Here is a 24,897-nt window from a genome sequence, read left to right as displayed (position 1 = left end):
ACAAGGTCACATTTCTGTACTTCTTATATCGTACAGAATAACAAAATGCTAAGCTTTCATAGTTGTAAATGGAAAATAATAATAATTAACAGAAACTAAGGCTTGCAAACATCAATTTGTGCATAATTAATCTCAGTAATCTGTTTCACTTGCTGAATAGTGTTACCAAAATAGAAAATATTTCAATAACATTCTAATTTATTATGCATGACTCGATAATGATTGGTAAGCAGAAAATAACTGCTGAAAAAGTGCTAATTGGTGCCTTGTTTGTAGTTTGCCACGACCAAATAAGGGACACAGCAACCAACTGGAAGAAGTTCATCTTCCAGCAGAAAACTAAATATACAGCCAGAATGATTAGATCACAGTATGTCCATGTGGTTGAGGGGCCCACTCAAAGTCCAAATTTGCATGGCGTGTACATTAAATGTTATAAATATGAGACTGTTTTAATTAATTAATTTTAAATTAATTAAATTTAGCTTAAAGTACTATTACTTGATATTTTTTGGGACATAAATGTACTGCATAATTTATGTGCTTTTGACTATAAATTCCGTTTTTATTTTTTTGTTGTGTGGTGCTGCCATTGCTTGTTTGGACATAGTGGAGATTCAAACTGTATTCAGCAGAAATAAATGACCTAGCTGTTATTAATTCTTCAAGTCGTTCAATGTCTCCTATTCATGCTTTTATTTTGAAGGAGGTTTGTTCAGTTTATTTTCTTCTTCTTGTCGTTCATCAGCTGATCTGTTTTCTGTTTACTGTTGAGACCGGTGCCGCAGTCACTGATGATGTAAGTAGTGGTATTAGTCACGTGACATGAATAGGTGGATGCTAATTATCACTACTGACACAGTTGTTTAGCTGCTGGTATATTTCTATAGTTTGTTAATGTCTGTTTTATTCTTAATGTGGTTGTTTTTTTTATTAAAACCATATAGCATTTAACCGTTAGTTTTTGAGCTTTGACCAGTTAGAGCTAGATTGATTCCAAGTTTTGCATCATTTAAATTTAAACAGCCCTTATCTCAGTGGGAATTAATGCTGATGTTTTTTACTTGCTTGTGAGTTGTTATATTTGCATTTTTTTGCAATAGTAAATTTGAACCTTTATTTATTATTTCTGTATTTTCAGAAACTGCTTCAATTTATCTGCACCATTGGCATAATTCTTCAGTAAACGTATTTAAACACGTTTACTGGGCTTTCTGACTGAAGCCTTGTAGTGGTCAGTTAACAAAATACAGCAACAGAGGTCAAAATCCTCAACACTAGCGAATTAAAATGTTGATTCTAACAATCCTGCTAAACCCAGTTAAGTTTATCAAGTTAAGATGACCACAGGTCTTACTGAATATGCATGGAGCCCATGATTTTTTGGTGTTTCAAATACAATAATTAATATTAAATAGGAGGCCCATTTCATTGCTGTCTCGCCTCTGTTTCTGTAAGTGGTAAGCCATTATGTTGGGGCAGATCTCAGAGCTAATGGCTCACCTGTGATTAAACCTGCGGTTTCATATTCCCACAGCTTCCTCTGAATGAGTTTAAATCCAAAGACTATTATCTCTGTCGTAATCTGCATCTCATCTCCTTTCTGCAGTTACTGCTAATCCCTCTGGTACAAATAGAACAGCCAAAGCAGCCTGACACATGAATGAAAAGAGTGCTGATAGAGAGAGCTCAGACGTGAATGACTAAAACGACACACAGGCAGTCATAAAGACAAAGGATGTTAAAAGAAGGGACAAAAATGAGATATAAAAATTCCTCCTCATGCTTTTGTATGACACATAAATAGAAGAGAACTGACAACAATCAGGAAACAAGATGAATGGTTTGAATATTTGTTTCAGACTGGCTCCAAGCATTATGATTCATCGCTTTAATCTATAATATTTAGGCATTCCTGTCTGATTACCAAAATGAAACCAGTTTGTAAACAGCTCGTAGTAATAGCTACAACAATTTCTCCTTATACAACAATTTCTCCTTTCGTTTGTGCTTTAGTCTCTATAATTTCCCCAGTAATTTTTATTATTTGTGGCTTTTCTGAGCCATTTTCAGTAAATGTGTTATAGTTTTGAATAAAGCTGAGTTTATTGTTCTCACAGATAGAAAGTGATGGGTTTTAATACTGACTTTTGTGTGTAGAGGGTTTTTTTTTTCATGAATGCACAACTCTTCTACTTCTGCAGGTAATAAGATTTTGCCTTGCTTGGTTATTTTACCCCATGGTAAATTTGTGTTTTTGATAATTTCTCACACATTTTTTTTTTCAGGTACAGAAATAAGTTAAGACATTGTCACTTGCTTTGACAACTGATGATGATACAAATTAATTTGCATAATATATTTAAATGTGTACCTTCACAAAATGTATAATTGCTTTTTTGTTTGACTGAAATGTTAGATAAGCATATTTGTACTTCATTTTATAAAGAATCGCATTGTGCTCTCTGCTAATAGGGAGATATGCATCACTATCATTCTTCAGTCAACTGCTATTTCAGTTACCAACAAACTTTCATGACCATAAGACATGGTTAGATTGTAGGTAGCCTGTTAAATCCCAGACAAAGACTTATTTATTCAGTTTTATCTAGTTTTGTTCAATTATAACAGAGGAGGTCTCTCATGGACATGTTTGTGTGTATCTAATGATTGCACCGTATTTGTCAAGAAAGAAATTCAAGTTTTTCATTGAAATTCATAACTGTGTTGTTAGAAGTTAAATTATGGCTAGCCTAAGGCACACTTCTCACAGCTGCTTTGTTTACACCCGGCACTCAGACGGTTAATCGAGATTGACAAGCTGGGGATAGTTGCGCATGCGCATCTGAAACTGACAGAGGAAACAGCCGGGGAGTAGTCAAACTGTCCACGACCAGAGAGAAAGAAGAAAAGGAAAAACAGCCAGAGGAACAAATATCTCGGCTTCTTCGGAGGTTTCCCCCTCTCAGGACAGCTATGCTCGTCTCGACGGCATCGCTTCCTCACAGGTGCCCCTTTCCCGGTCGCTGAATGGCGCTGGTTACCGTACAGCGTTCACCGACCCCCAGCACCAGCTCCAGCCCCTGCGTTTCGGTGAGAGCCGCTTTCATTTTTGCTTTTAATTTAATTCACCCTCCTCTACTATAGCTTCCACTGTCACCTTAAACCACATGTTCTAGTCGTCGAAGGCGGCCCAGGACTCCGTTTCCGCTGTCTTTTTTAACGGCTGCTGACTGTCTCCAAGTGCTTCGCCTTTGTACCCGTGCGCATGCGTGAATTATAGCACATCATTTTTCAGTTAGTTACTTAATGCAAAGTAAACCTGCTCAGAAATTGCGTTCTGGTCTTGTGTTGGTCGTATTTAGTTTTCCAACCATCACACCATTGCCTTCCAGAGTAATTAGACTTTACATAATGTTCCTTTAAAATGGTTGTATGTACATTTCCACCCAGATAAAAAAAAAAGCTTATGTTCTACTCAGATACTTAACTAAGTTCCTCTCTTTTATTATCTGCTCTACATGTGTGAGGTATTGTTTCGGCTATACGAGAACAAACAAAATACCATGGGATTTGTGCTTCCTCTTAAAGGAGTTCTGGGAACTTTCTTTGTATATGGGCGAATATGGACGTGTGTGTCTATGTTTTTGCATGTCTATCACCTCCCCAGACACACTCTGCATAGTTTCTACTAGACTTCCCCTCTCTTTCTGTTTCTGTGTGTGTTGTTGTGTTATGGTGTGTTGTGAAGGTAGCCCCATGCAAATGAGAAACACAGGTGTTTTTGGAGTTGTCCTTTCCTTTGGAGGTCTAAGGTCCAGAGAAACAGGAACCACCCCAGAAAGCCTGAAATAGAGAGAGGAAGTAATCTACAAGCAAACTTGTACACAAAAAAAATCAGGCTTGTGTGCACACTTCCTGTGTAGGTGCAGCTGTTTGTGTACTATTTCTGATGCCTTAGGCAGTGGAGTTTACAGATTTTTTTTTTTTACCTGTACATGCTTGCTTAGAAATGCGAGTTTCATTGTATAATTTGAAAGACGCATGCAATCTGGAGAGGTTGACATATATATTTTTGCCACTTAATAAAAGTACATTAATGTACATGGTGTTAATTATTGCAGTTATATACTTGAATTTGTGTAAGTTGTAAGTTTTGAAGGATATATTGACAAAAAAAAAGTTGTTCTTTTCACTTGTCCGATTTAAATCTCAGGCCATTTCTTTAGGTCATCTTTACAGAAATATTACTAGGTCTAGTGAATGGTTATTCTTCATTTTTTCTTAAGTTTATATAGGTAATTTGTTTGTATAACAATACTATAACTTTTCTGCTTTAAATAAAAACAATTATATCATCCATCCAGTGATCTGGTTCCCTATCTCCAGCAGTCATTGGACAAGAGGCAGGGCACACCTTGGACAGGTCACTAGTCCATCACAGGGCAACAAAGAGGCTTGACAGACAGGAAAAACCACCACAAGAGACAGAGATCAATAAACAGAACAGTTAGTTTTTGGACTGTGAGTGGAAGCTGGAGCCTTGAAGAAAACCGCAAGAGAGAACATGCAAACGCAATGCAGAAAGAGCCCAGGCAAGGAGTCAAACCCGGAACTTTCTTGGTGCAAGGCAGCATTGCTGACCATTGCTTCACTGTGCTTCCTCCTGTCACATCATACCTTTGTAATCGATTTGTGGCAACACTGTGAAACTGCTGAAAAAGTCGTGGAAATGTTTCAGAATTACAGTTTCCCTACAAGTAATCCATTAGTATATCAGATTAATAATCTATTTGCTTTTCCCTTGCTATGATCCTGAATAAGACGCTGATGTTAAGTTACTTTTTAAACAGAAAGAATTTCAGTCTTAGTATAATGGCCTTGAAAATTGACCCCGTGCCTTTTGTGTTCCGAGAGGAAAACAGGTTCTGTGAGTAGGCATGGTGATAACTGCCTTGCTGTGCACACACATGTGTTTTGTCTTGTTTTCCTCATGAAGCATAAAAACAAACAGCATAGAGGAGAGAATGCTGCAATTATTAGTAGCCAATCTGAGTTTTAATCTCATTTTATAGAGGTTTTACTTTTGATCCAGGGAAAAGCTGCTGAAGTAATGGAGTAAATGGTAGGGAAGTGCTTTCAGGTGGAAATTTTACCTTGTGACCTGTGCTCAAATACTGCAATAACAAGTTGCACAGCTTCCCGTTTTTGAATAGATGTGATGTGTGCATGTGTTGTACGAAGACGTTTAATGAAACGCCAATTAGTTGTTTGCCCTCAACATGTTTTTTGTAGCATTTCCTTGTACAATGCCTGAGTTAGGGGAAATCCATTGTGTGCCGCACACATGCTGAAGCCATCCGTTGGCCTCTAGATTAGAACCTTTTTAGTATTTTTCTAATGAAGGCAGATAATACAGGATGTTGTACATGAGCAGAAACTTGTGCCTAGTTTCTGTTGTCCCTTTTGCTCAGGCCCCACATTTCCATTCACCTTGGAAAATTCTCACATTTTCATGTATGCAAAGTCTTTGTTTTCTTATCCAAACAAGGTTCAGGTGGAAGCAGCATGTGACACGCTTGCATAAAAAAGCAGATATCAATCTTCTGACGCAAAATCAAAACCTACCATACGATAAAGTTCTTTACTCTACATTTGTGCAGTCATTCGGAGAGCTGACTTTTTGCTGATCACTGGTATAACAAATTTTTTCCAAAATTGTGACTTCTACGATATTTAAATGTTATGGCCACCAAAGATACAAGGACACATATTACCATATACGAATTAGAGCCTTTTAGGTTTGTTCACTGATGCTTTATTTATTTCTGTTCAAATAAGCCATGAACAGAGCAATCACGTTATTGGACTCATGTTTCCAGCTGCTCATAGTTTACCTCAGACATGCATCTGTGCTTAGGATTTATTTGAACTGTCTCCTGGGCTGTTCTGTCTAGCAGCCGACAATGGAAACCTGCGGATACGTTGGCTGAAAGAGGATGAGCACCACCCGTTGCGGTTATTATATTAAGCTACAGCCACAGCAGTGTTGTCAGAACTGCCAATGATGGTTTAATGCAATTTTCATCCTTTTTTCCAAAGATGGCTTGGTCAAAATCTTCCTATACTCTTTCTACTCTTGCATACAAAATATGCCAAAGCCATGTTTGCAATTTGCATGAATGAATCAGCAAATAATACTCCATTATAGCTTTCTTCCTTGCTTCAGTCATCTTTTGTCTGTGCTCATTGTTGCCCACCATCAACCTACTATTCACCCTTCCCTTTGGTAAAGCTGCTGATGTTTTAGTAATGTTGTTAAGGCACGTTAGAATAAACAAGATAAGTACCGGGCATTACAAGATAAGTACCAAGTGTTCATCTGCTGCCAAGCCTCGGGTTTTTTATTTAACGAGGCTTCATATTACGTTTATTTACACTTTGGCTTTCCCCATCTCCCTGCTTGTTGGTGTTTGTGTGTGTGAAAATGTTATTCTTCCCAGCCACACCTTAAAAACAGAATGAGATCATTTTCCTGCAGTGTGTAAATTGAGTTGGAGCTGAACTCTGCCCCCGTCGCATGGCTCTGCCGGGCAGTACTCTACAGATGCCACTTGTACTTTTATTCTCTTTGTGTGACACCTGTGTGTGTAAATGTTAAAGTTACTGTTCTTTCACGCATCCTAACAGGTTATTTTTTTGTTTGACTATAAATTGTTTGGGATTCTGTCTCTTTTCAAACTAACTAGATTCATGACATCTTGTATGGTTTTATTTGTTTAAATTGTTTTCTAATTCATTATAATATCAGCTCAACAGTGCAATTTTGTGACAGCAGTTCCAATAGTAATTGTCTTTCTGTTTCCACCTTTAAAACAGAACCAGTGGTTCCTCATTTGGATCTGGTTTGAATGCCATTGACAACTTTGACACTATTTTTTTTATTTTTGATGTTTTCCAAACAACTCAAATTTATTACAGATCACAAACTGTGCCTTACAAAGGCTGTTTTTAGTTTAGGATAATACACTCCAGATTTGAGAATAGGGTTACAGATTTTAAAATTGAACAGATGCCAGAAAACTGCAAAATAGTTTTTTTCTTTTATTCACTGTTGAATTGAAGGCCAAAACTCTGATGTTTGAATTTGAAAAAAAAAAAAAACATTCAGTTTTTAAAAAAGGACAATAGCAACCATATTTACCTTAAAATATGGCTTTGCAATGTTAGAAAAATGTGGAGTTCCAATATCTTTGTTGCATTTTGCAATAGAAATGTAAAATCTGATTAAACCAACATACCTCACTCTTTTTCCATTTTCACAATGATGCCATGGCTCACCTTAGATGTCAGCATGTTTAATAAAGAGTGTACATTATATTTTTTAATTTGATATATTATGTATTTGTTCTCAGGAGTCCGGTAGTGGGGAGGATGATCGCCGCTCTCAGCCGAGGAGGTAATAGTTTTAGCCCCATGTTGTTTTTTGTCTCAGAGGAAACTCATAATATTTTTTATGCGTGTGTGTAAACTATGATTACTATGTCTTAAATGCAATGTTGTTTTACCAGGTTAAACTTGTGCTCGTATGTTGCGTCAGACTGTCTTTCTCTGTAAATCTGATGTGATTGAGAGCTGTTGCTGCTGTTGTCACGCCCCTTGCTGCTGCGGAGCTGGAGAGTTGGTTTACCCGCTTTCACGCAAACACAGCTGTAACTGCTTTTGACCCAACAGTGATCACTAATCACAGCCTTTCCCAAATGTGTTTAAATGTTGAGCACTCTTACTTCTTTGTTAGATTCAGCACTTTAATCACAAGTGAAAGCCTGAAATCCTTTGGTGATAATTAATGGTTATTTTCTGTCTGTCCTTTAGAGGGCAGCAGCGCCTGTGTTGGGCTGATGTCAGTATGTGGGTCAGGGAAGCTGCCCTGCTGATCCAGGGACAGATTGGTAACCACTCCCAAATTCAGAGCGTTTGTGTGTCTGTCTGGTCATCAGAACTCTGCGCCATCCCTCTGAGAGAAATGACTGTATTTGTGCAGCTGGCATGGAAATCTTTGCTTGCATAAAGGGGTTGATTATGTATGTGTTTACATAGTTAAAGGTACACAATCAGATGTCATATTAACTTTGAATAGTTTAATAAATTTTACTTTCAAATCCTAATAAAGACTGATGGGACATTTATATAATCTGTTCTGAAAGCAAATCAGTTTCTAAAAATGTGAAGATTTGTAGTAAAATAAGGCAGCATCTGGCAGATTCTTTTTTGCCTCATGGTATTCGAGTTCTATATAGAAGATCTATCATCTTTTTAAAAAATTTAATTTCATTCATTTACACAACGTTCAGTTTGAAGACTTGGCACTTTTCTTGACTTAAAATTATCTCAGACCTTCAGTGATGTTTACTTCTCCTGTTTCTGAACAGCAACATGCGTTCAGTAAAAAAGCTTTTAGTTTAGAGAAGTAGGAGATAAAATTTCTTGTACTTATTTAAGGGCGATGCTGCAGAAGCTAATAACTGAAGTTTGTTTATTGAATAATCTGATGGTTATCTATTTTATTTCTGTAAAAAGAACTGTACTGCATAAGAAATGCGATACTTTCATACTAATTTGCTGTCAAACTAGGATTTTTATAACCAAAGGTTTCAATTTCTCCAAATTTTCTACTCATTTACTAAACCATTGTAGATCAGTTGATCTTTCTTGGTAGTTAAACTTTTGGTAAGCATTGTGGAAATAAATTTTATTCATTAAACGAACAATCTTAATGAAGAATTTGTATTATACCCTGTTTCCACTGATTGTGTGAAAAGGCTCATATCAGATATGACCTGAGATCTAAACAAAGTAACGCTAAGCTACCTCCATTGTTGTAAATCACAGCAATTCAATTTGGAAATTAAGTGGCACATCATGGCTAAACCAAAACATCCCCTGGAAGACGACTCCTTTTCATACTTGAAAAAAAAAAAAAATTAAGTATAAATTGATCAAAGCGGAAAAAGAATCAAATTCTCAAGGGCTGTGATGATCACATCCACTCGTGATCTGACACGGTTTTCTCTGTCTGCTGTTTGTTGAATGAAAGTCTTTGAATTTAATGGAGTATTTTGAGTGCCTTTATGCAAGTGTATACTTACCCATTTTAATCAGCCTTTGCAACTTGTTAAACTAACTTTGCCCAACTTGTCCTGCCCGGGTTTTGTAAACTGGCCAGGTTGCCGTTTTGATGGTCAAGGATCCCTGACAGCTGACTTTATAATTAAAGTGCCTTCCCAACTTTTCTACAGTCTTCATTTATAGCTCACAATAGAAACGTTTGTTTCCTCCCTGGGACTTTTGTTTTGATTTGGAGAGCCACTGTAACCAGAGGTTACCGCTGGTGGAGAACCTGAGTATTATCCTCTACCCAAAGCTGAACAACGTCAATATAAATTCTCCAGCTGTTACCAAAATACTGGAATTATAGTAATTATAGTCATTTAGTGGGACAAAAGTCAAAGTTTCCACATGTATGCCCATGCAGTGCAGGATGTTTAACCTGAAGTATTTCTTTTTTCTGTATAAGAGAGTAGTTTTGTATAACATTGTTTATTGAGATAAAGATGAGCATGATTTCTTATACACACGTGTTAAATGTTTCTCCCCAATAATTCATAGGAGGTGGATAGACTTGTTGAAAGAGTAACATTACTTTTTTTTTTTATTTGTTAGGATGCCACAAGATGAAATTTGTAACATCCGAAACATCCATCCAACATCCATCTTAAAAAAGCTGCTGGGTATCAAAGAGCTAATTTCTTTAAGAAGGCTTTTAATTTAAGTAGGGATTAATTTTATTAATAAATAGAGCATGATATCATCATCTTTAGAGTACAACTGTATATCATGTTTTTAAAAAAATATGTCCCAGGGGAAGCATATTTAAAAATGATCAGAATAGGTTGAGCAACATCGGTCATGATTTTGGTATGAACAATGGGTTCATTGTGTTCATACACAAATGTAAGTCTATCAAATCTAATCCCAACTATATCTTAAACTCTTGGTACAATAATTCTGCGATGTTGAAAGTAACACATAAATCCAATATTACCAGAGCAGAAACAAAACCCTTGTCAGAGGTGAGTGTGGTTCTAGTTCTATATGTTTTCCTAAATACTAATAGAAGCTTTTAATTCTGTTTTTTTTTTTTATTCTCTTTGTCTTTTAAATCTGCGTCATGATGCTCTCAGATGGATCCTGAGTCAGTCGGCATTCTGAATAAATTTTTTCACTATGCAGGGTTCTGAGTGAGTTTATATCTCTTGACGTTGCTAAAATGTGTGTGTATTTTCTGCAGCAGACGTTCATTCAGACTCTGATGTGGTGATGCAGCGGTTGTGCCTACGTAAGCGAGGCCCACTGCAGCGCTGCTGATTAAACCTTGTGACATCAGCACTTTATGGCGGTAGCTAAAGCAGCAGCATTCACTGGCTGACCCACAGAGGGGACATTACAAAGAGACTGAGGATTTAAACATGATTCTCTCATAGTTTTGATCAGTATTCCTGATCTCTTACAATCTCACACTCTAGATGGAGAAAAGAATAGAATGAGGGTTTAATTTAGCATTTCAATTTAACCTTGTTATAACTTGGTGCACAGAAAGTATTTTACATCAATGATGAGACTGTTGAAAGTCTGTAAGGAATAAAATGTAATATTCCTGCTGAATAGTGAGTGTGTCTACTCTTGAATTAAATACTTAAGGCTCTTCTGTGATCAGTAAGGCCACTGTATGTGTTTATAAATGTGGCAACAGTTGAGTGTCTGGTGTCTGCTTGCAAAAACCACATCCTTGCCTTTGTCGCGTGTCATTGGATGCTGTGAGTTTCAGCAGACAAACAGAAACAGAGCAGTCAGGTGGAACTTGAGAAATGGCTTCAACAACCCAAACACAAACTTAACCCCGCTGGTGGCCTCTGACCTTTTCTAGCTCGACCTGTGATGTATGATATGAATAATGGCATTAACACTTGTAAAAGTGTGTAACAAAGAATCAGGGAACTATGTTAAGATTCTTGTTTAGGAAAAAGAGTAAGTATTGTTGGCCAGGTAAACAGTGTGTTTACATGTTGTTTTGGTAACTATCAGATTATGAAGCTTATTAAAGATTGCTGCAAGTATTTTGGTCTCAGCAAACTCCTCCTTGATCAAAGTAGACCAGAGATGACCTTTGAATGGCCAAAAGTAAATGTCTACACAGACGAACCCAATAAGTAAAACATGAGCCACAGCACATAGCAGACCACTGCAGTTGTTGTTTATCCTGGGGAGTGTTTTGCTGTCAGGTGGTGGCCAAGCAGTTGCCCTCAGCATGTAACGTAGCCTAAAACCCGAAACCATGTGTGATCAACGGGTAGCGTGACCCAAGTCGATGGTCAGGTTTCTACTACACACATGGGAAGGCTGGACCGTCAGTTTTGATTTCTCAATCGTCTTTTTCCGTTGTTGTTTTTGTTGTTTGTTGTTGTGGAAACGCCCACGTTATCAGGTGTAGCTGGCTCAAACGCAGGCCTGCTATATGTTATGCTATTCTCCCAGCAGAAGTGATCAGAAAACACAAACATGGTCAATATGTAGCTCACTCTATTCACAAGATGCTTCATGCTGAGGGAAGATTATTACTCCTTAAACAAGAGTCACAAGAATGGGATTTTGTCTTACCAGGATTGAAAACATGAGAAACATCTTAGGCAAATTTTAGAAAGATAGTCAGAAGAAACTGAAAAGTTGCAACAAGCTGGTTAAAGAAGGTAAATCTGAATATTCATCCATCCAATTATTTAAACCGGCTTATGTTTTATGTTGAGGGGCTTTATCATAATTGTCCCTGTCAGACTTCCTACTTCCTGATTATGTCAGCTGGCTTTTACTGCATCATGTGACACCAAAAGGCATAATATTCTAAAACATTTTCTCTACACCATCCATGACCTTTCGAGACCTGGACTCCACTAGACCTCTGAGGGTGTGCTGTGGTGTCTGACAAACTACAATCTGACAATACCTTTTAGATTTGCAGAGCTTTTTGATTCCATAGTATGCCTTAGAAAAGCGGGTTTCTACATGGCTTTTTATTGCTCTTTGGTCCAAATGTAATGCTTATATTCCCAATGTTTGGCATTCTTTGGTGACAGGAAAAATCTCTGACTATTCAACCCCATTCACAAAATCTGTGATTCTCTATATTCTGAGATTTTATGATTTGAGCCATAGTGGCTTGTTTTTTGGGTCTAATCACAAACCTTCACTCTGCATGTGACCCTATCACATGTTTACCACCGTTTCTGTCATGAACAGAAACTGTTTTAAGGAGAACAGGGCATCCCACAAAAACAGCAGTTTTGTCCTTCAAAATTTGGCCCTTCACTCAAATACTTACTCTTGTCCATTTTCCTACTTAAAATACCAACTTCGAGGGCAAAATGTTCTCTCCCTGCCTAATATGTCCGACCACCTTCAGGAGCCATGATGACAATAGTCATATTTACATAACCTGTCGGAGGTTGCAATGTTTTGCCAGATATCCTTCACAGAAGAAAAATTACCAATGGCGATGCAACCTTTTTCAGTATGTTGTAATATACGTTTGATAAAAATATTTCTTAATCTAGGTCTCTTACTCAAGAGCCCCTCTCTAAAATTTCTCCCCCCTGATAATCCGTCATCCAGACCTTCACATCCTGCTGTTTCCTCCGATTGGACCATGCGAGTGTCTCCTCCCCTTCAGCGGGAGGATTTACCGCAGCTTGCCGCAGACACATGAGAAAGTATCCGCTGAGCAGATGGTGATGCACCTGCTTCGTCACAGTTCTGTTAATAAACGTGTCAGCGGTTTTGCGGGATTTTTATTTCTTTTGCCTGTGCTCATCGTAATACCGCGCAGGTGTGAGCAGCAACCGGAGACTCGTTTGTTGCGATGCCATGAGCAATAATAAAACAACGACAAAGTGTGAATTAGCGTAGTTTTTACGTTCGAGCTAATCCTTGAGGGATTCACGCATTCTAGTTGGCGGTTATCGATAGCTAACCCCGATTTAGCGCGTCCCGTCCCCGCCGCCGGAGCAGCGATGCCTCCCGGAGTGGTGACCGCCCCTCGCAGCTCGTCTGCCGGCTGCTTCTGCGCCTGCTGTGGGGTCAGGATCAGACCCTATTTCACCGAGAACTCCGTGATTTCCCAGGGAGAAATCTATCAGATGTAAGTTCTGATTGGAAATCATCACATTGTGAGCTGCTGTAACATTTTGCACTCCTCTTAAGTTGTTTTATTTAGCCCACTTTCTTAAGTCTTTGTCATGCTCTAAGTAGGCTTGGATTAAAATGTCTTGCAGTCATTAAAGCCATGAAGTATACTTTCTATAGTTTATAGAAAGTATGCCAGTTTCAGCCTGGCTGAAACTGTTTACCTTGCATTTGCCTCCTTACAAACTTCCATGCAGATGCTTCAAATGCTCATGCTCTTCCCCTCCACCCACCTCCGTTTCCATGCATCTGAAGGGAGCACAGGGCAGCAAGCACACTGTGTACCCCAGACACTTTCATAGCTTATAATTAATCTGTCAGCTCTGGAGGTGAACACTCTGGATCATGCTGGCATTTATTGGGGATTTATGTGTTTGATCAACGAAGCAAGAAATATTTCCTGCACCTATTCATTATTAACACTTCCATAAGACATGCTGTGTGGGTCTGTGTGCAAACTCAGCTCTTTCACAAGATCTTGGTATGAAGATCCTGTAGGCATGCTAACGGCATGGTGCAAACATGCAGATTTATTTTTTTGTTTTGAAGAGTGGCATGTGGGTATTGTCATCACACTGTCACTGCTGTCATTTGTGAGTGTTGACTGTGTTTTTAGGATGTCTAATCCTTGTTGATCCTCTAAATCCTTCACAGAAAAACCAAAGTTTCTCTTAAAAAATTTAGTTCTTTGTTTCATTAGAATATACAACATTTTTTACAGTGGAATTTTGTAGCACAAAAGTGCTTGACTAAAGCCAACATTTGTCTTTTTTGTCACTTTTGTTTTGGAATGACTCCTTTGTCTTGATGACAGGTGGTTATATTTCCAGACTTTCTGTCTCCCCACCTCATCCTTGCCCTATGTTTATGTTCTGGCTTTGAAATGAGTGACGGATATGGATATTCAGTCATCAGTGCTGACAGGATCTGCCTTCACTGTCGTCATAAAATACAAACAGACATGAGTTTCAGCGTTGGATTAATCCTGAGAATGCCAACAATTTGCTAAGCAAAACTTATAATCACCACTACACTAAATTTTGGTAACAATTGGCAATAAAAACACCTGAGAGCTTTGCAATCAGATTATTGAGTTGGGTACCTTAAGTCCATTACATAAGTCAATTATCCAAAGAGTTCTCGGCTTAAGTGGCTTAGTGAGTGGTGCCAAGTTTGTGGCAGATAGTTGTTCAAGTTTGTGTGAGCAAGTAGTGATATCCCAGAAAAATTTAGAAAATTCAAAAGAAAGAAGAAATTGTTTATGTCAAAGTCCAATTTGTTTTTATTTATTTGTAAACCAGTTAATTTTTGTCGTGCCTCTGTCATTTTAGGAATACATAAAAACCAACGCAGCAAGCATAGCTGTATGTATCTGGATTTTGTTTCACATAGCAATCTCAGCTGTCTTAAGCTCATAAATCTTGCCTGTAATGGTTGTGCACAAGATTGTTTGTTTTAGTAGAGCACAGAAGAGACTTGAAATCAAATCAGAACTTTTGAAATGCAATCCCCCTTTCAGGCAAGCTTTGATTGCAGGCATTTACCACATACTGTTGAACAAACATTTTTATGGTTGCTTGATATGGCTGGGGAATGAAATGCCACAAAAGTATCTGAACTTTCAGTGAAAATTAAGGTGGCAAGTTGCAACAAACAGCTCCAGTGCTGGAAACATTTAAAGATGTGTATATAATAAAACATTTTATTACTATAGATTTACCTCACTGCCAATAATTAAAACAATAACCTTTTAGTTCTGGTGCATTTATTCACATGTAAAGAAAATCACTAATAGTGCCATTATTCCTATCCTACATCCTGGGCTGAGCAAAAGCGACCTAATTTTTAATAAAAATCTTTCCACATTTCAAAGGGCTAATGATGCCACACACTCCAAGGTTCCCAGGACCTTTTGAAAAAAACACAAGCCGATATCAAAGATCCTCCACCTATACGCAACAGTGGGGGATGAGTTGCTTTTCTACATTTTCATGCTCTGCTCGCCTGCAGTGTTTTATTGCCAAAAAGCTGAATTCTTGGTCTCTCATTTGACCAAAGTATAAAGTTTCATCTAACATCCCAGTAAACCTTAGCATAAACCAAAAAAAAAACAAATCGTGGATTTTTCATCATTTTTAGCTTGACTATTCTGCAACAATGATTTCATTTCTTAGGCTTTTTAGCAATCTACACCAGGGATGCTAATGAACATGCCCTCCAGTGTAAGATTTTTCTTCATCTGAATGTTTGTTGTGTAAAGTCCTTGAAATCTAAAGTCCCAAAAATTTCATTAATGTGTTTTGTTTTTTTTCAACCAATTTCTTTTTTGTGTCTGTGCAGTATCAGTGAAAGTTTCCTGACAGTCAAAGGAGCTGCTCTCTTCCTGCCCCGAGGAAATGGCTCTTCTCCATCTTCAGCCTCTCGCTTCACACAGCTGCGGAGTAAACATGCAGGTGAGGCAAAGGTTCTGTTTAAATTAACAGACTGTTTAAATTGTAGTTGTTTCTTTTTTTAGCTCAACGTTGTAGCGTTAATTCAGTCTGATCAGACTTATTTCTTGAATCCTAACAGGAGACATCCAGCAGCATCTACAGACCATGTTCACTCTCCTCAGACCAGAGGACAACATCAAGCTGGTGGGTGCACAGTGCTGCTCAAAGCACAGTCTACCTGTTTAAATTGCTTCTGACTTTAATCATTCTTCCTCCAGGCGGTTCGCTTGGAGAGCGCCAACACTCAGGCCACGCGCTACATGGTGGTGGTCTCAACCATCGGGCGCCAGGACACGGAGGAGAGCGTGGTTTTAGGCATGGATTTTAGTCCCATAGATAGGTGAGAAAATGAAACACTCAAGTTCATGTTTGCAGCTTTGATGATGTCATAAAGTTGTAAAATGGTGTATTTTTCTTCTCCTTACAGCTCATGTTCAGTTGGTATGGTTTTGCCTTTATGGAGTGACACCTTAATACACCTGGATGGAGATGGGTGAGACATTTCTAAACATGATGAAACTGAGCACAGTCCAAGCAAAAGATGGCAAAATGAGTGAAAGTTTTCTGTTCTTTGTTTGCTCTCAGGGGATTCAGTGTATCAACAGGCAACAGAGTTCATGTATTCAAGCCTGTTTCTGTGCAAGCCATGTGGTGAGTCTAAAGAAAAACAAATGGATCTTTTTATTGTTTTAAAAGCTTTTATCCTGCCATCGTCTTTATTCCATTCTCAAAAACCTTTTTAGTGTCAGAATTGTGACGCTTTCCAACTCGTATTGACAGGTCGTCTTTGCAGTCGCTTCACAAGGCCTGTGAAGTGGCTCGTTGCCACAATTACTTCCCAGGCAGCTTGTTCCTCACCTGGGTCAGCTATTATCAGAGCAGGGTGTGTTCCGACCAGGCCCGCATTAATGAGTGGAACGCCATGCAGGATGTGCAGTCACACCGCGCCGACTCACCCGTCCTTTTCTCTGATGTGTAAATATTCAAATCCTATATTATTTGGCATACTCCTAATTTACACTACCATGCAAAAGTATTAATTTTTAATTAGTTTCAACCTTTCTCTACCTTACAAAGTTCTGAAGGTGTTTGTGCTGTACCCACATCACTTAGTAATTTGTAGAACTATAAGTTTTTTGTAAAATAGCTGAGCATTAAAAGCACCTGGAGAAAATTATTTTAAGTCTTGCCACAGACTCCATGTTCCAATCACAAATGCAGTCTAATTTATGTTGGAATATTATATAAAATCCTAATAAAATACATTGAAGTTTGTGTCTTTAAAGACATTTGTTATGAATACTTTTGTAAAACACTCATGTCGTGTTTCTCCAGCCCCACAGAGAGAGAGCTCACAGAGCGACAAATAAAAACCAGCTTGAGGGAGATCATGATGCAGAAAGATCTCGAGAATGTCACCTGTAAAGAAGTGAGTTGCTTCAGAGGCTTGGTGTAAAGATCTGTCAGGCAGAAGCAGTCATTTATTTAGATGTTGCTCCAAACAGGCTGTTCAGGTCAAACTGAACAGCCTGTTCTCTGACTGATTGTGTCCCACAGATCCGGACAGAGCTGGAAATGCACATGACATGCAACCTGCGAGAGTTCAAGGAGTTCATCGACAAAGAGATGATTGTTATCCTGGGCCAGATGGACAGTCCTACGGAGATCTTTGACCACGTCTTCTTGGTATTTTGGCAGCAAACATTTAAACACTTCCTTTGGATGCTACTCTAAACAGAAAATGCTTTAGCTACACTTGAACTGTTTAGCTTCACTTTCTGTATTAAACCACAGCAATCTGATTCAGTCTTGTGTAGTAAAATGCTTGCAATTTTAAGGTACTTGGGGCTTGTTTGGTTTGTAAAGACATACTGTACATGAGGCATAACTTGCCATGGGATTTAGGACTGATGAAAAGCTCAGAGTAAAGCCTAGAACAATACTGAGGATTGCTTTTGTTTCCTACAGGGATCTGAGTGGAATGCATCTAATTTGGAAGAGCTGCAGAAGAGTGGGTAAGGAAAAGCAAAATGCAAAGAAACATTCAATGAAACATCAATAGCAGGGACAGTAATGGAAACAGTAAAGAATAAATATGCTTAAAATGAGAACATTGTAGGTTGGTGTGTTTTGAGTTAAACTGCAGCAGACAAGCAGTCTCTTATTTCTCTGTTTTTCCTCTCCAGGGTTCAGTACATCCTGAATGTAACGAGGGAGATCGATAATTTCTTTCCCGGTGTGTTTGAGTACCACAACATCCGCGTCTACGACGAGGAAGACACCGACCTGCTTGCTTACTGGAACGACACCTATAAGTTCATATCTAGAGCAAAGTGAGTTTTATTGGATTCCTGTGCAATCTGGAGAAGTGTGAAGACTGCTTTTTAAAATATGTAAAGAACAGTGTTTCCAATCTTAATTCATTTTCCCTGTTTTAAGATAAAATTCTAAATTTCTGAAAGAGAAATAAAGAACAAAAGTTATTTTAAATTGTATTATTTTTATCTCTGATTTACAACATCACAACTTGGACTTTTTACAAACAAATATGTCAAAGATCAGCTGTGGTTCAGCAAATATATTTAAGATGGAGGTTAATCCAGTACAGGTTTAACACATGTGACTGGTATAGATTTAAAACTTCAGCTGATCTGAGTCAGTTTATAAGCAACAAAATAGGATAAAGGGGAAACAAAAAAAAACGTTTTTTGTCACGTTCAATGATTTTTGGAACTTGCAGTGAATAAATCCCAACAGACAAATGTTTTGTCAGGGTTAGTGATAATTTATGATTTAGTGATTTTATTACATTCAATCAGGTAACTGTGATTATTTTGTATAGTTGTTAGTATTGCTCACAATTACTTCCAAATGTTGTTTACATAATCTACACCGGGTAATGTTACCAATTTACAAAGATTTGAGCCTGCAGAAAATCTCCAACCCAAATTAATCAACACAACTATAGTTTCACTTTAAACTAAAACCTTTGGCAAAAAATGTTTACAAGAGAAAGATTTTTTTACTTAAACATAAACCATCAGCTAATTTTCTTTTCTTTTCCTTGAGATTTTGCTTCTGAATCATTTGTTCTGCATGCCAGTTTTAAACACAAAATGACAATGAATAACTGAATTGTTCTTGTATGAACCAGGAAATCTGGCTCAAAGTGCCTGGTCCACTGTAAAATGGGAATAAGCCGCTCTGCAGCCACGGTGATCGCGTACGCCATGAAGGAGTACGGCTGGGATTTAAAAAACGCCTTCGATTACGTAAAGGAGCGTCGGACTGTGACCAAACCAAACCCGTCCTTTATGAGGCAGCTGGAGGAGTACCAGGGCATACTGCTAGCCAGGTACACACATTTTAACCACTGGAAATCTGGAACAAAAAATACAAAAAGTCATTACTTTAGCAATTTAGTGGAATATGTGATCAAACCTATCATCTTATTTGATGTATTAATATCTGTGATTTTTACTGCTTTAGTAACTTTGTCAGTTTTGAATTTAAATGTACACCTAAACATAATAATATCTTAAGGTTTTTATGGAAGATGTGTTTCTGCTTGTCCAACATACAATAGAGCTTCACTAAATCAGACATTTTTTTTTAGATGAATGCCTTTTTTTTCCCCCCCTTAATTTGATTTGCCATTCACCAATCGTGGCCTTTTAAAGGAAAAATATTGATAACAGAAAATTCAAATAATAAAAATCATTTTCATAATTTAATCATCATTGAGATGATAAGCTTGGACAATAGGACATAACTTTGACATAAATTATGTAAATCAACTAATTCTGCTAAATTTTGTTCATTTTGTCTTTACATCTGTCATTTATTTTGTAGCAAGCAAAGGCACAACAAGTTATGGCGTTCTCACTCTGATAGCGACCTTTCTGAACACCATGAGCCCCTGTCCAAGTCCCTCGCCCAACTCAACAGTCTGGGTCGCGCGGACCCCCATAACCAGGCCAGCAGCATGCCGGGCCCCTCTGTGAGAGATCTGCTGGACTCACTGGTAACGTCGCAGAGCGCTGGAAAAACAACATACTCCACGAGCCAGCCTGACACCGGCTCCCAGTCCAGTCGGCTCGGCTCCTCTGTGTTTGATGATGCGCCGTCATTATCAGGTGATGCTAAAGCTAAAAGCCTGGAGGAATCCCTTCAGGCTGATACAGCCGCCAGCAGGCAGCTCACCCACTTCCATCCCGACTCCACAGCTGGTTCTGTGTTACCTGCGACCCTCTCCAATGGTCTGTGTGACTCAGAGGAGCAGCCATCGTCGCCTCCCCCCTCCCAGCCAAGGGCTGCTGCAGTGGTCCCTAAACCGGAGCAGACAGACGTGGTGACTGTTGCACAAAGCGTTTTGGTGGGCCAGCCTCACCCACCTCCCTCTGAGCACCACCTCCTCCCCTCTCCAGCTCAATCATCCACGAATGAAGCCGCCAAACCGCAGGTTTCCTCCTCTGCCCTCCTGGTGTCGGAACCTGAAGCACCAAACACACTCCAGCCTGAACCCCACTGTTTATCTGCACCAGTGCCTATTAAAGAAATGGGCGATCATCAGACATGTGGCTCAGATTTGCCCTCCTCCAATGACATCAGCAGCTCTCCCACCGCAGTTCTGCAGGACAATGTTCTGCTGTTCGGCCATAGTGCAGATCACATAAACTTTTTTAGTGCCAGGGAAAAATTCAAGGGAATGAGTCACGATGGCAAAACTCAGAGTGCTGCTGTGCAGCTGAAGAGCTGTGGCAAAGACCATTTACCACAGGAGGACGTAAACAGTGGGGGGCAGGAGGAGGAGAACAGAAAGGTAACCATTGCTTGTAAGTTTTCCTCTATACCTTCTTTCAGTCTTTGTCCTTAGTGTGAGTGAGTGAGTGAGTGAGTTAAGCTATAACTATCTTAGAAATCCTACAGTATTTACATATCTTTAACCTTAAATATCATTGAAAACAAGTTATTTTTCAGTAATTTGATTCAAAAAATCTAGTTCAGATGAACTGAGTAATTAAGCACAAAGTGATACATTTCTTAATTTCTTGACAGTCGGCCATAGTTCCTCTGCATTTAAAGTCAAATCAGTTTTCTGGCACTGATATAATAGCGACACCATGATCATTAGTCCTGGCATTGGTACAGTTGGCAGTGTGAAATCAGCATCTTCCTAAAGCTTATCCACAGAAGAAACATTTCTGCTCCACAGCCAGACGCAGAGACCTGTAATTTCTAAGAAAATATAGAAAATATTTAGACTCAAGATGCCTTTGGACCAATAGGCAGCCAAGTTCTTTGATTGTCTCTGGTTCAGGTTAAGATGAAGAATGCAACAGCTGTGAATCTCTCCCTGCTCTTGAATAGGCTTCCCAAGGCTTCAGTTATCCTTGTAGCATGAATTCATTTTACCTAATATACCTTTTTTTTCTTCCACCTAACCTTACCTTAGGTACTTAAACACTCCCTGATGCATGGTTTTTTGTATAATGAATAGTATAAGTTTGACTCTTTGAATTGGATTTTTGAAATTAACATCTCAATGATTGTTTTGTGTGTTCAAGTATATTTGAGTTTTGTATTTACGTACCAATGTATAATTTAAATTATTCCAAAAAAGCATTTAAATTCTCATGATTCAAGTGTGCCCTCTAGTGGTTTTATGTAGAAATGTTCAAGCATGTTTTAATTGGTTTCGCTTTATTAATATTTTTGCTTCTGAATGATCTCTGCTCTGTAGGAAATGCCAGTTCCTGTGCAGGTCGCAGGAGTGAACCCCACAGAGACCCTCACCCCACCAGAACCACAGAGCTCCCACGACCAAGACGAGACGAGGTCGAAGCAGGAAATGGAGAATCTAGACGCTGTCCCTCAGAAGGAGGCCAAGAGTGTAAGAGAGGAATCCAAACAGAAAGAAGACGAGGAGGTTGCCCCCCCTCACCTCTACAGCAACTGGACCAGGGGCTCTGTGCGGCGAGCTACGCTACAGCTAGAGCAGCGGATGAAACAGGAACACGAGACGCCGTTATCCTCCTCCTCTGTCAGCACCTGCAGCTCCCAGCGGCGTCCAAACAGCATCCACTCCATGATGACGTCAGTGCCACAGGACGCATCGGTTTCCCTGCAGGTGTCTGCGGAGGGAGCACAGGAGGGAGAGGATGGCATGTTTAGACCGGTTGGAAGGGGGAACACATGGAGGGTTCTGGGAAATGTTGAGAAAAGCACAAAGGGACTCAAACTCCAGCCTGCTGATACCAGATTCCTGTCTACCTCTTCTCCTTTCCAACACTCTGCAACATCTCCCTTTGCGTCGGTAAACTTCTTGTGTTTGGAAGGTGTGACGGAGCTCGAGTCGTGCGTGGACTGGGACTGTTTCGCTGAGGGACTCCACGCTGACGCCACCTTGAGGGAGACGTGGGAGACCCTGTGCGAGCTGGGTGTCTTCCTTCAACAGGTCGGCTCAGCGGGAGCCTGCTTTGGCCAGGGCTCGGGAAGCTCTCTGAAGCAAGGCAGCAGCCTGCAGAAAAGGGTCAGAGAGGTGGAAGCCAGAATCCGGCAGGCGGGCCTGACTCCGCCATCTCTGATGAAGCGCTCGGCGTCGCTGGCCAAACTGGGCTGCCTGGAGCTCCTAGCCAACGATCTGAATGAGCTGGAGCGCAGCTGCTCCGCTGCAGCTCCGCCCTCTTCTCAAGCTCCTCTCCACGCCGCTGGTGAGGAATCCAAAAAGCAGCGAGTGCACAGTTCTCCTCTATCAAGCAGCAAACATCCAGAAGCTAAGAATGTTTCCACTGCTGGAGAAGGTTTTCCATCATCAAAAAGACTTCCAAACGCTGACCAAGACTCTCTACATTCTCCTGGGCTGACTCTTCTGACCAACAGACAGCAGTATGGGAAGACTCATCCGCTGAGGCAGCTTCAGAAAAGAACTGTTGGCACCCTGTACAACACCATGTGACCCTCACTGTGTGTGTATGCGTGTGTTTGTGTGCGTGCACCTCTTTAGTGGAAATCAAGTGCACATGTTGGATTTATTCAGCAAACCGAAGCCTCTTGCCTTAAAGGATAGTTTTTAGTTGTCGTTTTTGTAACATTTTTTCCCTACAGATCCACCAAGAGCCTCTGTGAAATCAGCGACGCCATCAATTAAACAATAAGAACCGTCGTCTGATCCGAAGCATAATCAAAACCCAAACTTGGTCCTGAGCCTGTACATACTCCCTGTGCCCATCATTGCTGGTTTTCTTGATCGTTCTCGTATATCACAGGAAGGTGGAATGTTGCCTCTGTTGTTTCTGCCTCTTGCTAATGTTTCTCAAAACATATTTTCTGGAGAGTTTCATTCATTTTGCGCCAATATTGTTGCGTAACTGCCATAATCAGGCAGAAATCATAACCGCCAACCGTCGCTTGAATGCAGATTAAAAATCTGTTCCCAGCGCTTCTTCATCAGGAAGTGGAAACCCAAATTTTGGATTTTGAAATGGAAAGAGTGGAAGAATGTGTTTTTTATTTTTCGTACCACAATATCAATACCTCAACCAAATCTGACCTGCGGAGTCGTCAGGCTCTGGTTTTCTGGAATGTCCTCCTCAGTCTGAAACAATTTGAACTACACTTGATAAACTGGAAAAAAAAAACTGGTGTCTTGTTGTTCTCTCAGCTCTGAAGCCGCTCAGAACCGATTCCTTGTGTGTTTAGCTGTGAGGGAGGAAGGATAGTTTTAGGGGCTTGGAGCATAATGGCAGAGTGTATATTTATGAGTTTCCTGCTGTGATCTCTTTTGGATGTAAGTCTAAATTCTGAGTGTTTAGAAACTACGTGTGTTTTTTAAAAATGTTTTTATAAACATCTGGAATGTGTCGGTGACTGAGTTAGTTTTATTTTGAATGGATCTCTTTAGTACAGCTTTTAGGAGTGTGCCTGTGCCTGGCAAGTGAAGCTTCTCTGCAACCAGAAATATCTGTACAGGGACGTCTGTCATACATGCACTTTACTCCCTTTTTTTACTTTTGATTGTGACTTTATTTTCACGTGGGTTTGCTACTTTTCGGGGAGCATGCTTAGGCGGTAGTAGGTGTCGGGTATGTGTGTGTGTCTGTGTGTGTATGTAATGTCAACCCCATTTTGGATTTTATTTTAATTTGTTGATGTAAATATTTTATATTGTGCTTCAACTGTGACCATAAAAATGGAGATTATTAAAAGTCATGTGTTTTCTGAGTTTGTTAAAGAGACTTAAAGTCTGTTGGTAAAACGACGAGAGAAAAGTTTGCTTTTGATTATTTTAGCTATAACTACAAAGTAATTTCGGCCTTTACCTCCTGGGTAGAACTGGTATAACTCAGCCAGGAGTTACACCAGCTTTCACTGATTATTGATTTGGAAGTCTGATTTCAGTCCAATTCCTGATGGATTTCTTCAGATGTTGCTTTAATATTTCCAGAAAACATCCTCTGCCACCCCTCAACTTTCCAGCCAGCATAATATCACTCAAAAGTTTCTAAGTAGAACCATAATTTGTTTTGATTGTGTATAATTCCTTAAAATTTTTAAATTCCAATGTTCTTTACTAATGTTCTTTGAAAAAGGCCTATTGGTAATATAGAAACATAAATGGGAAATGTAACAAATGGAAGAAAGTGAATGGTCAGGAGAGACAAAAATCCTTCTCTGTTCAAATGATTTGCCAATTAAATAATTATAAATTAAATATAAATGATAGCAGAGCATTGTAAGAAAGCCAAGTTGCAACAAACAGCTTTCACAATAGAGTCCTATTGTTGAAGTAAGAGATGTTCAAAGAATCGTATTGCTTGTAAACACCATTTTTTCTAATGGTATATCTGTTTCAAAAGTGTTCAACAGATAAACTAGTTCATATATTAATTTTGTGAAGATCCTATTTATTTTTACTCATTTTATTTAAAAATACCCAAATTTGCACACAGTCTACATCATTCAGACGATATAAAATGGATTTTCTTTTTTGTCATACTTTAATTTTTCCACACACAATCAATGCATCAAAAGTTGTCGCATCGGTTTTATTCGTGTAATTCTAACAGTTGGTTTTAACAGTGTATCACTTATTTAGCCCCTAATAGCC

The 24,897-nt window shown here is 39.2% G+C and overlaps 1 protein-coding gene across 2 annotated transcripts; it reads left to right on the top strand.

Annotated features, from left to right (window-relative positions):
* The first annotated feature begins 728 nt into the window (after positions 1 to 728).
* ssh2b (slingshot protein phosphatase 2b) lies at positions 729 to 23,995 on the top strand. Of its 2 annotated transcripts, XM_044140704.1 has the most exons (16): positions 729 to 799; positions 2,800 to 3,093; positions 7,416 to 7,459; positions 15,637 to 15,749; positions 15,868 to 15,932; positions 16,007 to 16,128; positions 16,216 to 16,281; positions 16,374 to 16,439; positions 16,569 to 16,763; positions 17,124 to 17,217; positions 17,346 to 17,474; positions 17,757 to 17,803; positions 17,975 to 18,121; positions 18,943 to 19,143; positions 19,641 to 20,610; positions 21,532 to 23,995. In XM_044140704.1, the coding sequence occupies exons 2-16, from the start codon at positions 3,031 to 3,033 to the stop codon at positions 22,744 to 22,746; spliced, it is 3,537 nt and encodes a 1,178-aa protein (XP_043996639.1). In that variant the 5' UTR covers positions 729 to 799; positions 2,800 to 3,030; the 3' UTR covers positions 22,747 to 23,995. The 2 variants fall into 2 exon arrangements, with proteins under 2 accessions (XP_043996639.1, XP_043996638.1); XM_044140703.1 differs by lacking the exons at positions 729 to 799; positions 2,800 to 3,093; positions 7,416 to 7,459 and adding an exon at positions 12,170 to 13,252.
* Positions 23,996 to 24,897: the final 902 nt, after the last annotated feature.

The sequence above is a fragment of the Gambusia affinis genome, linkage group LG15, assembly GCF_019740435.1.
Source record: "Gambusia affinis linkage group LG15, SWU_Gaff_1.0, whole genome shotgun sequence".
In the NCBI taxonomy this organism is placed as follows: domain Eukaryota; kingdom Metazoa; phylum Chordata; class Actinopteri; order Cyprinodontiformes; family Poeciliidae; genus Gambusia; species Gambusia affinis.
This window is presented reverse-complemented; position numbering and strand designations above follow the sequence as displayed.

Excerpts from the sequence above, each read along its gene's own strand:
- ssh2b (XM_044140703.1), top strand. The coding sequence starts at position 13,125 with ATGCCTCCCGGAGTGGTGACCGCCCCTCGCAGCTCGTCTGCCGGCTGC. Across the intron at positions 17,218-17,345 it reads AGAATGTCACCTGTAAAGAA|ATCCGGACAGAGCTGGAAAT; the intron begins GTGAGTTGCTTC and ends TGTGTCCCACAG. Across the intron at positions 18,122-18,942 it reads AAGTTCATATCTAGAGCAAA|GAAATCTGGCTCAAAGTGCC; the intron begins GTGAGTTTTATT and ends TGTATGAACCAG.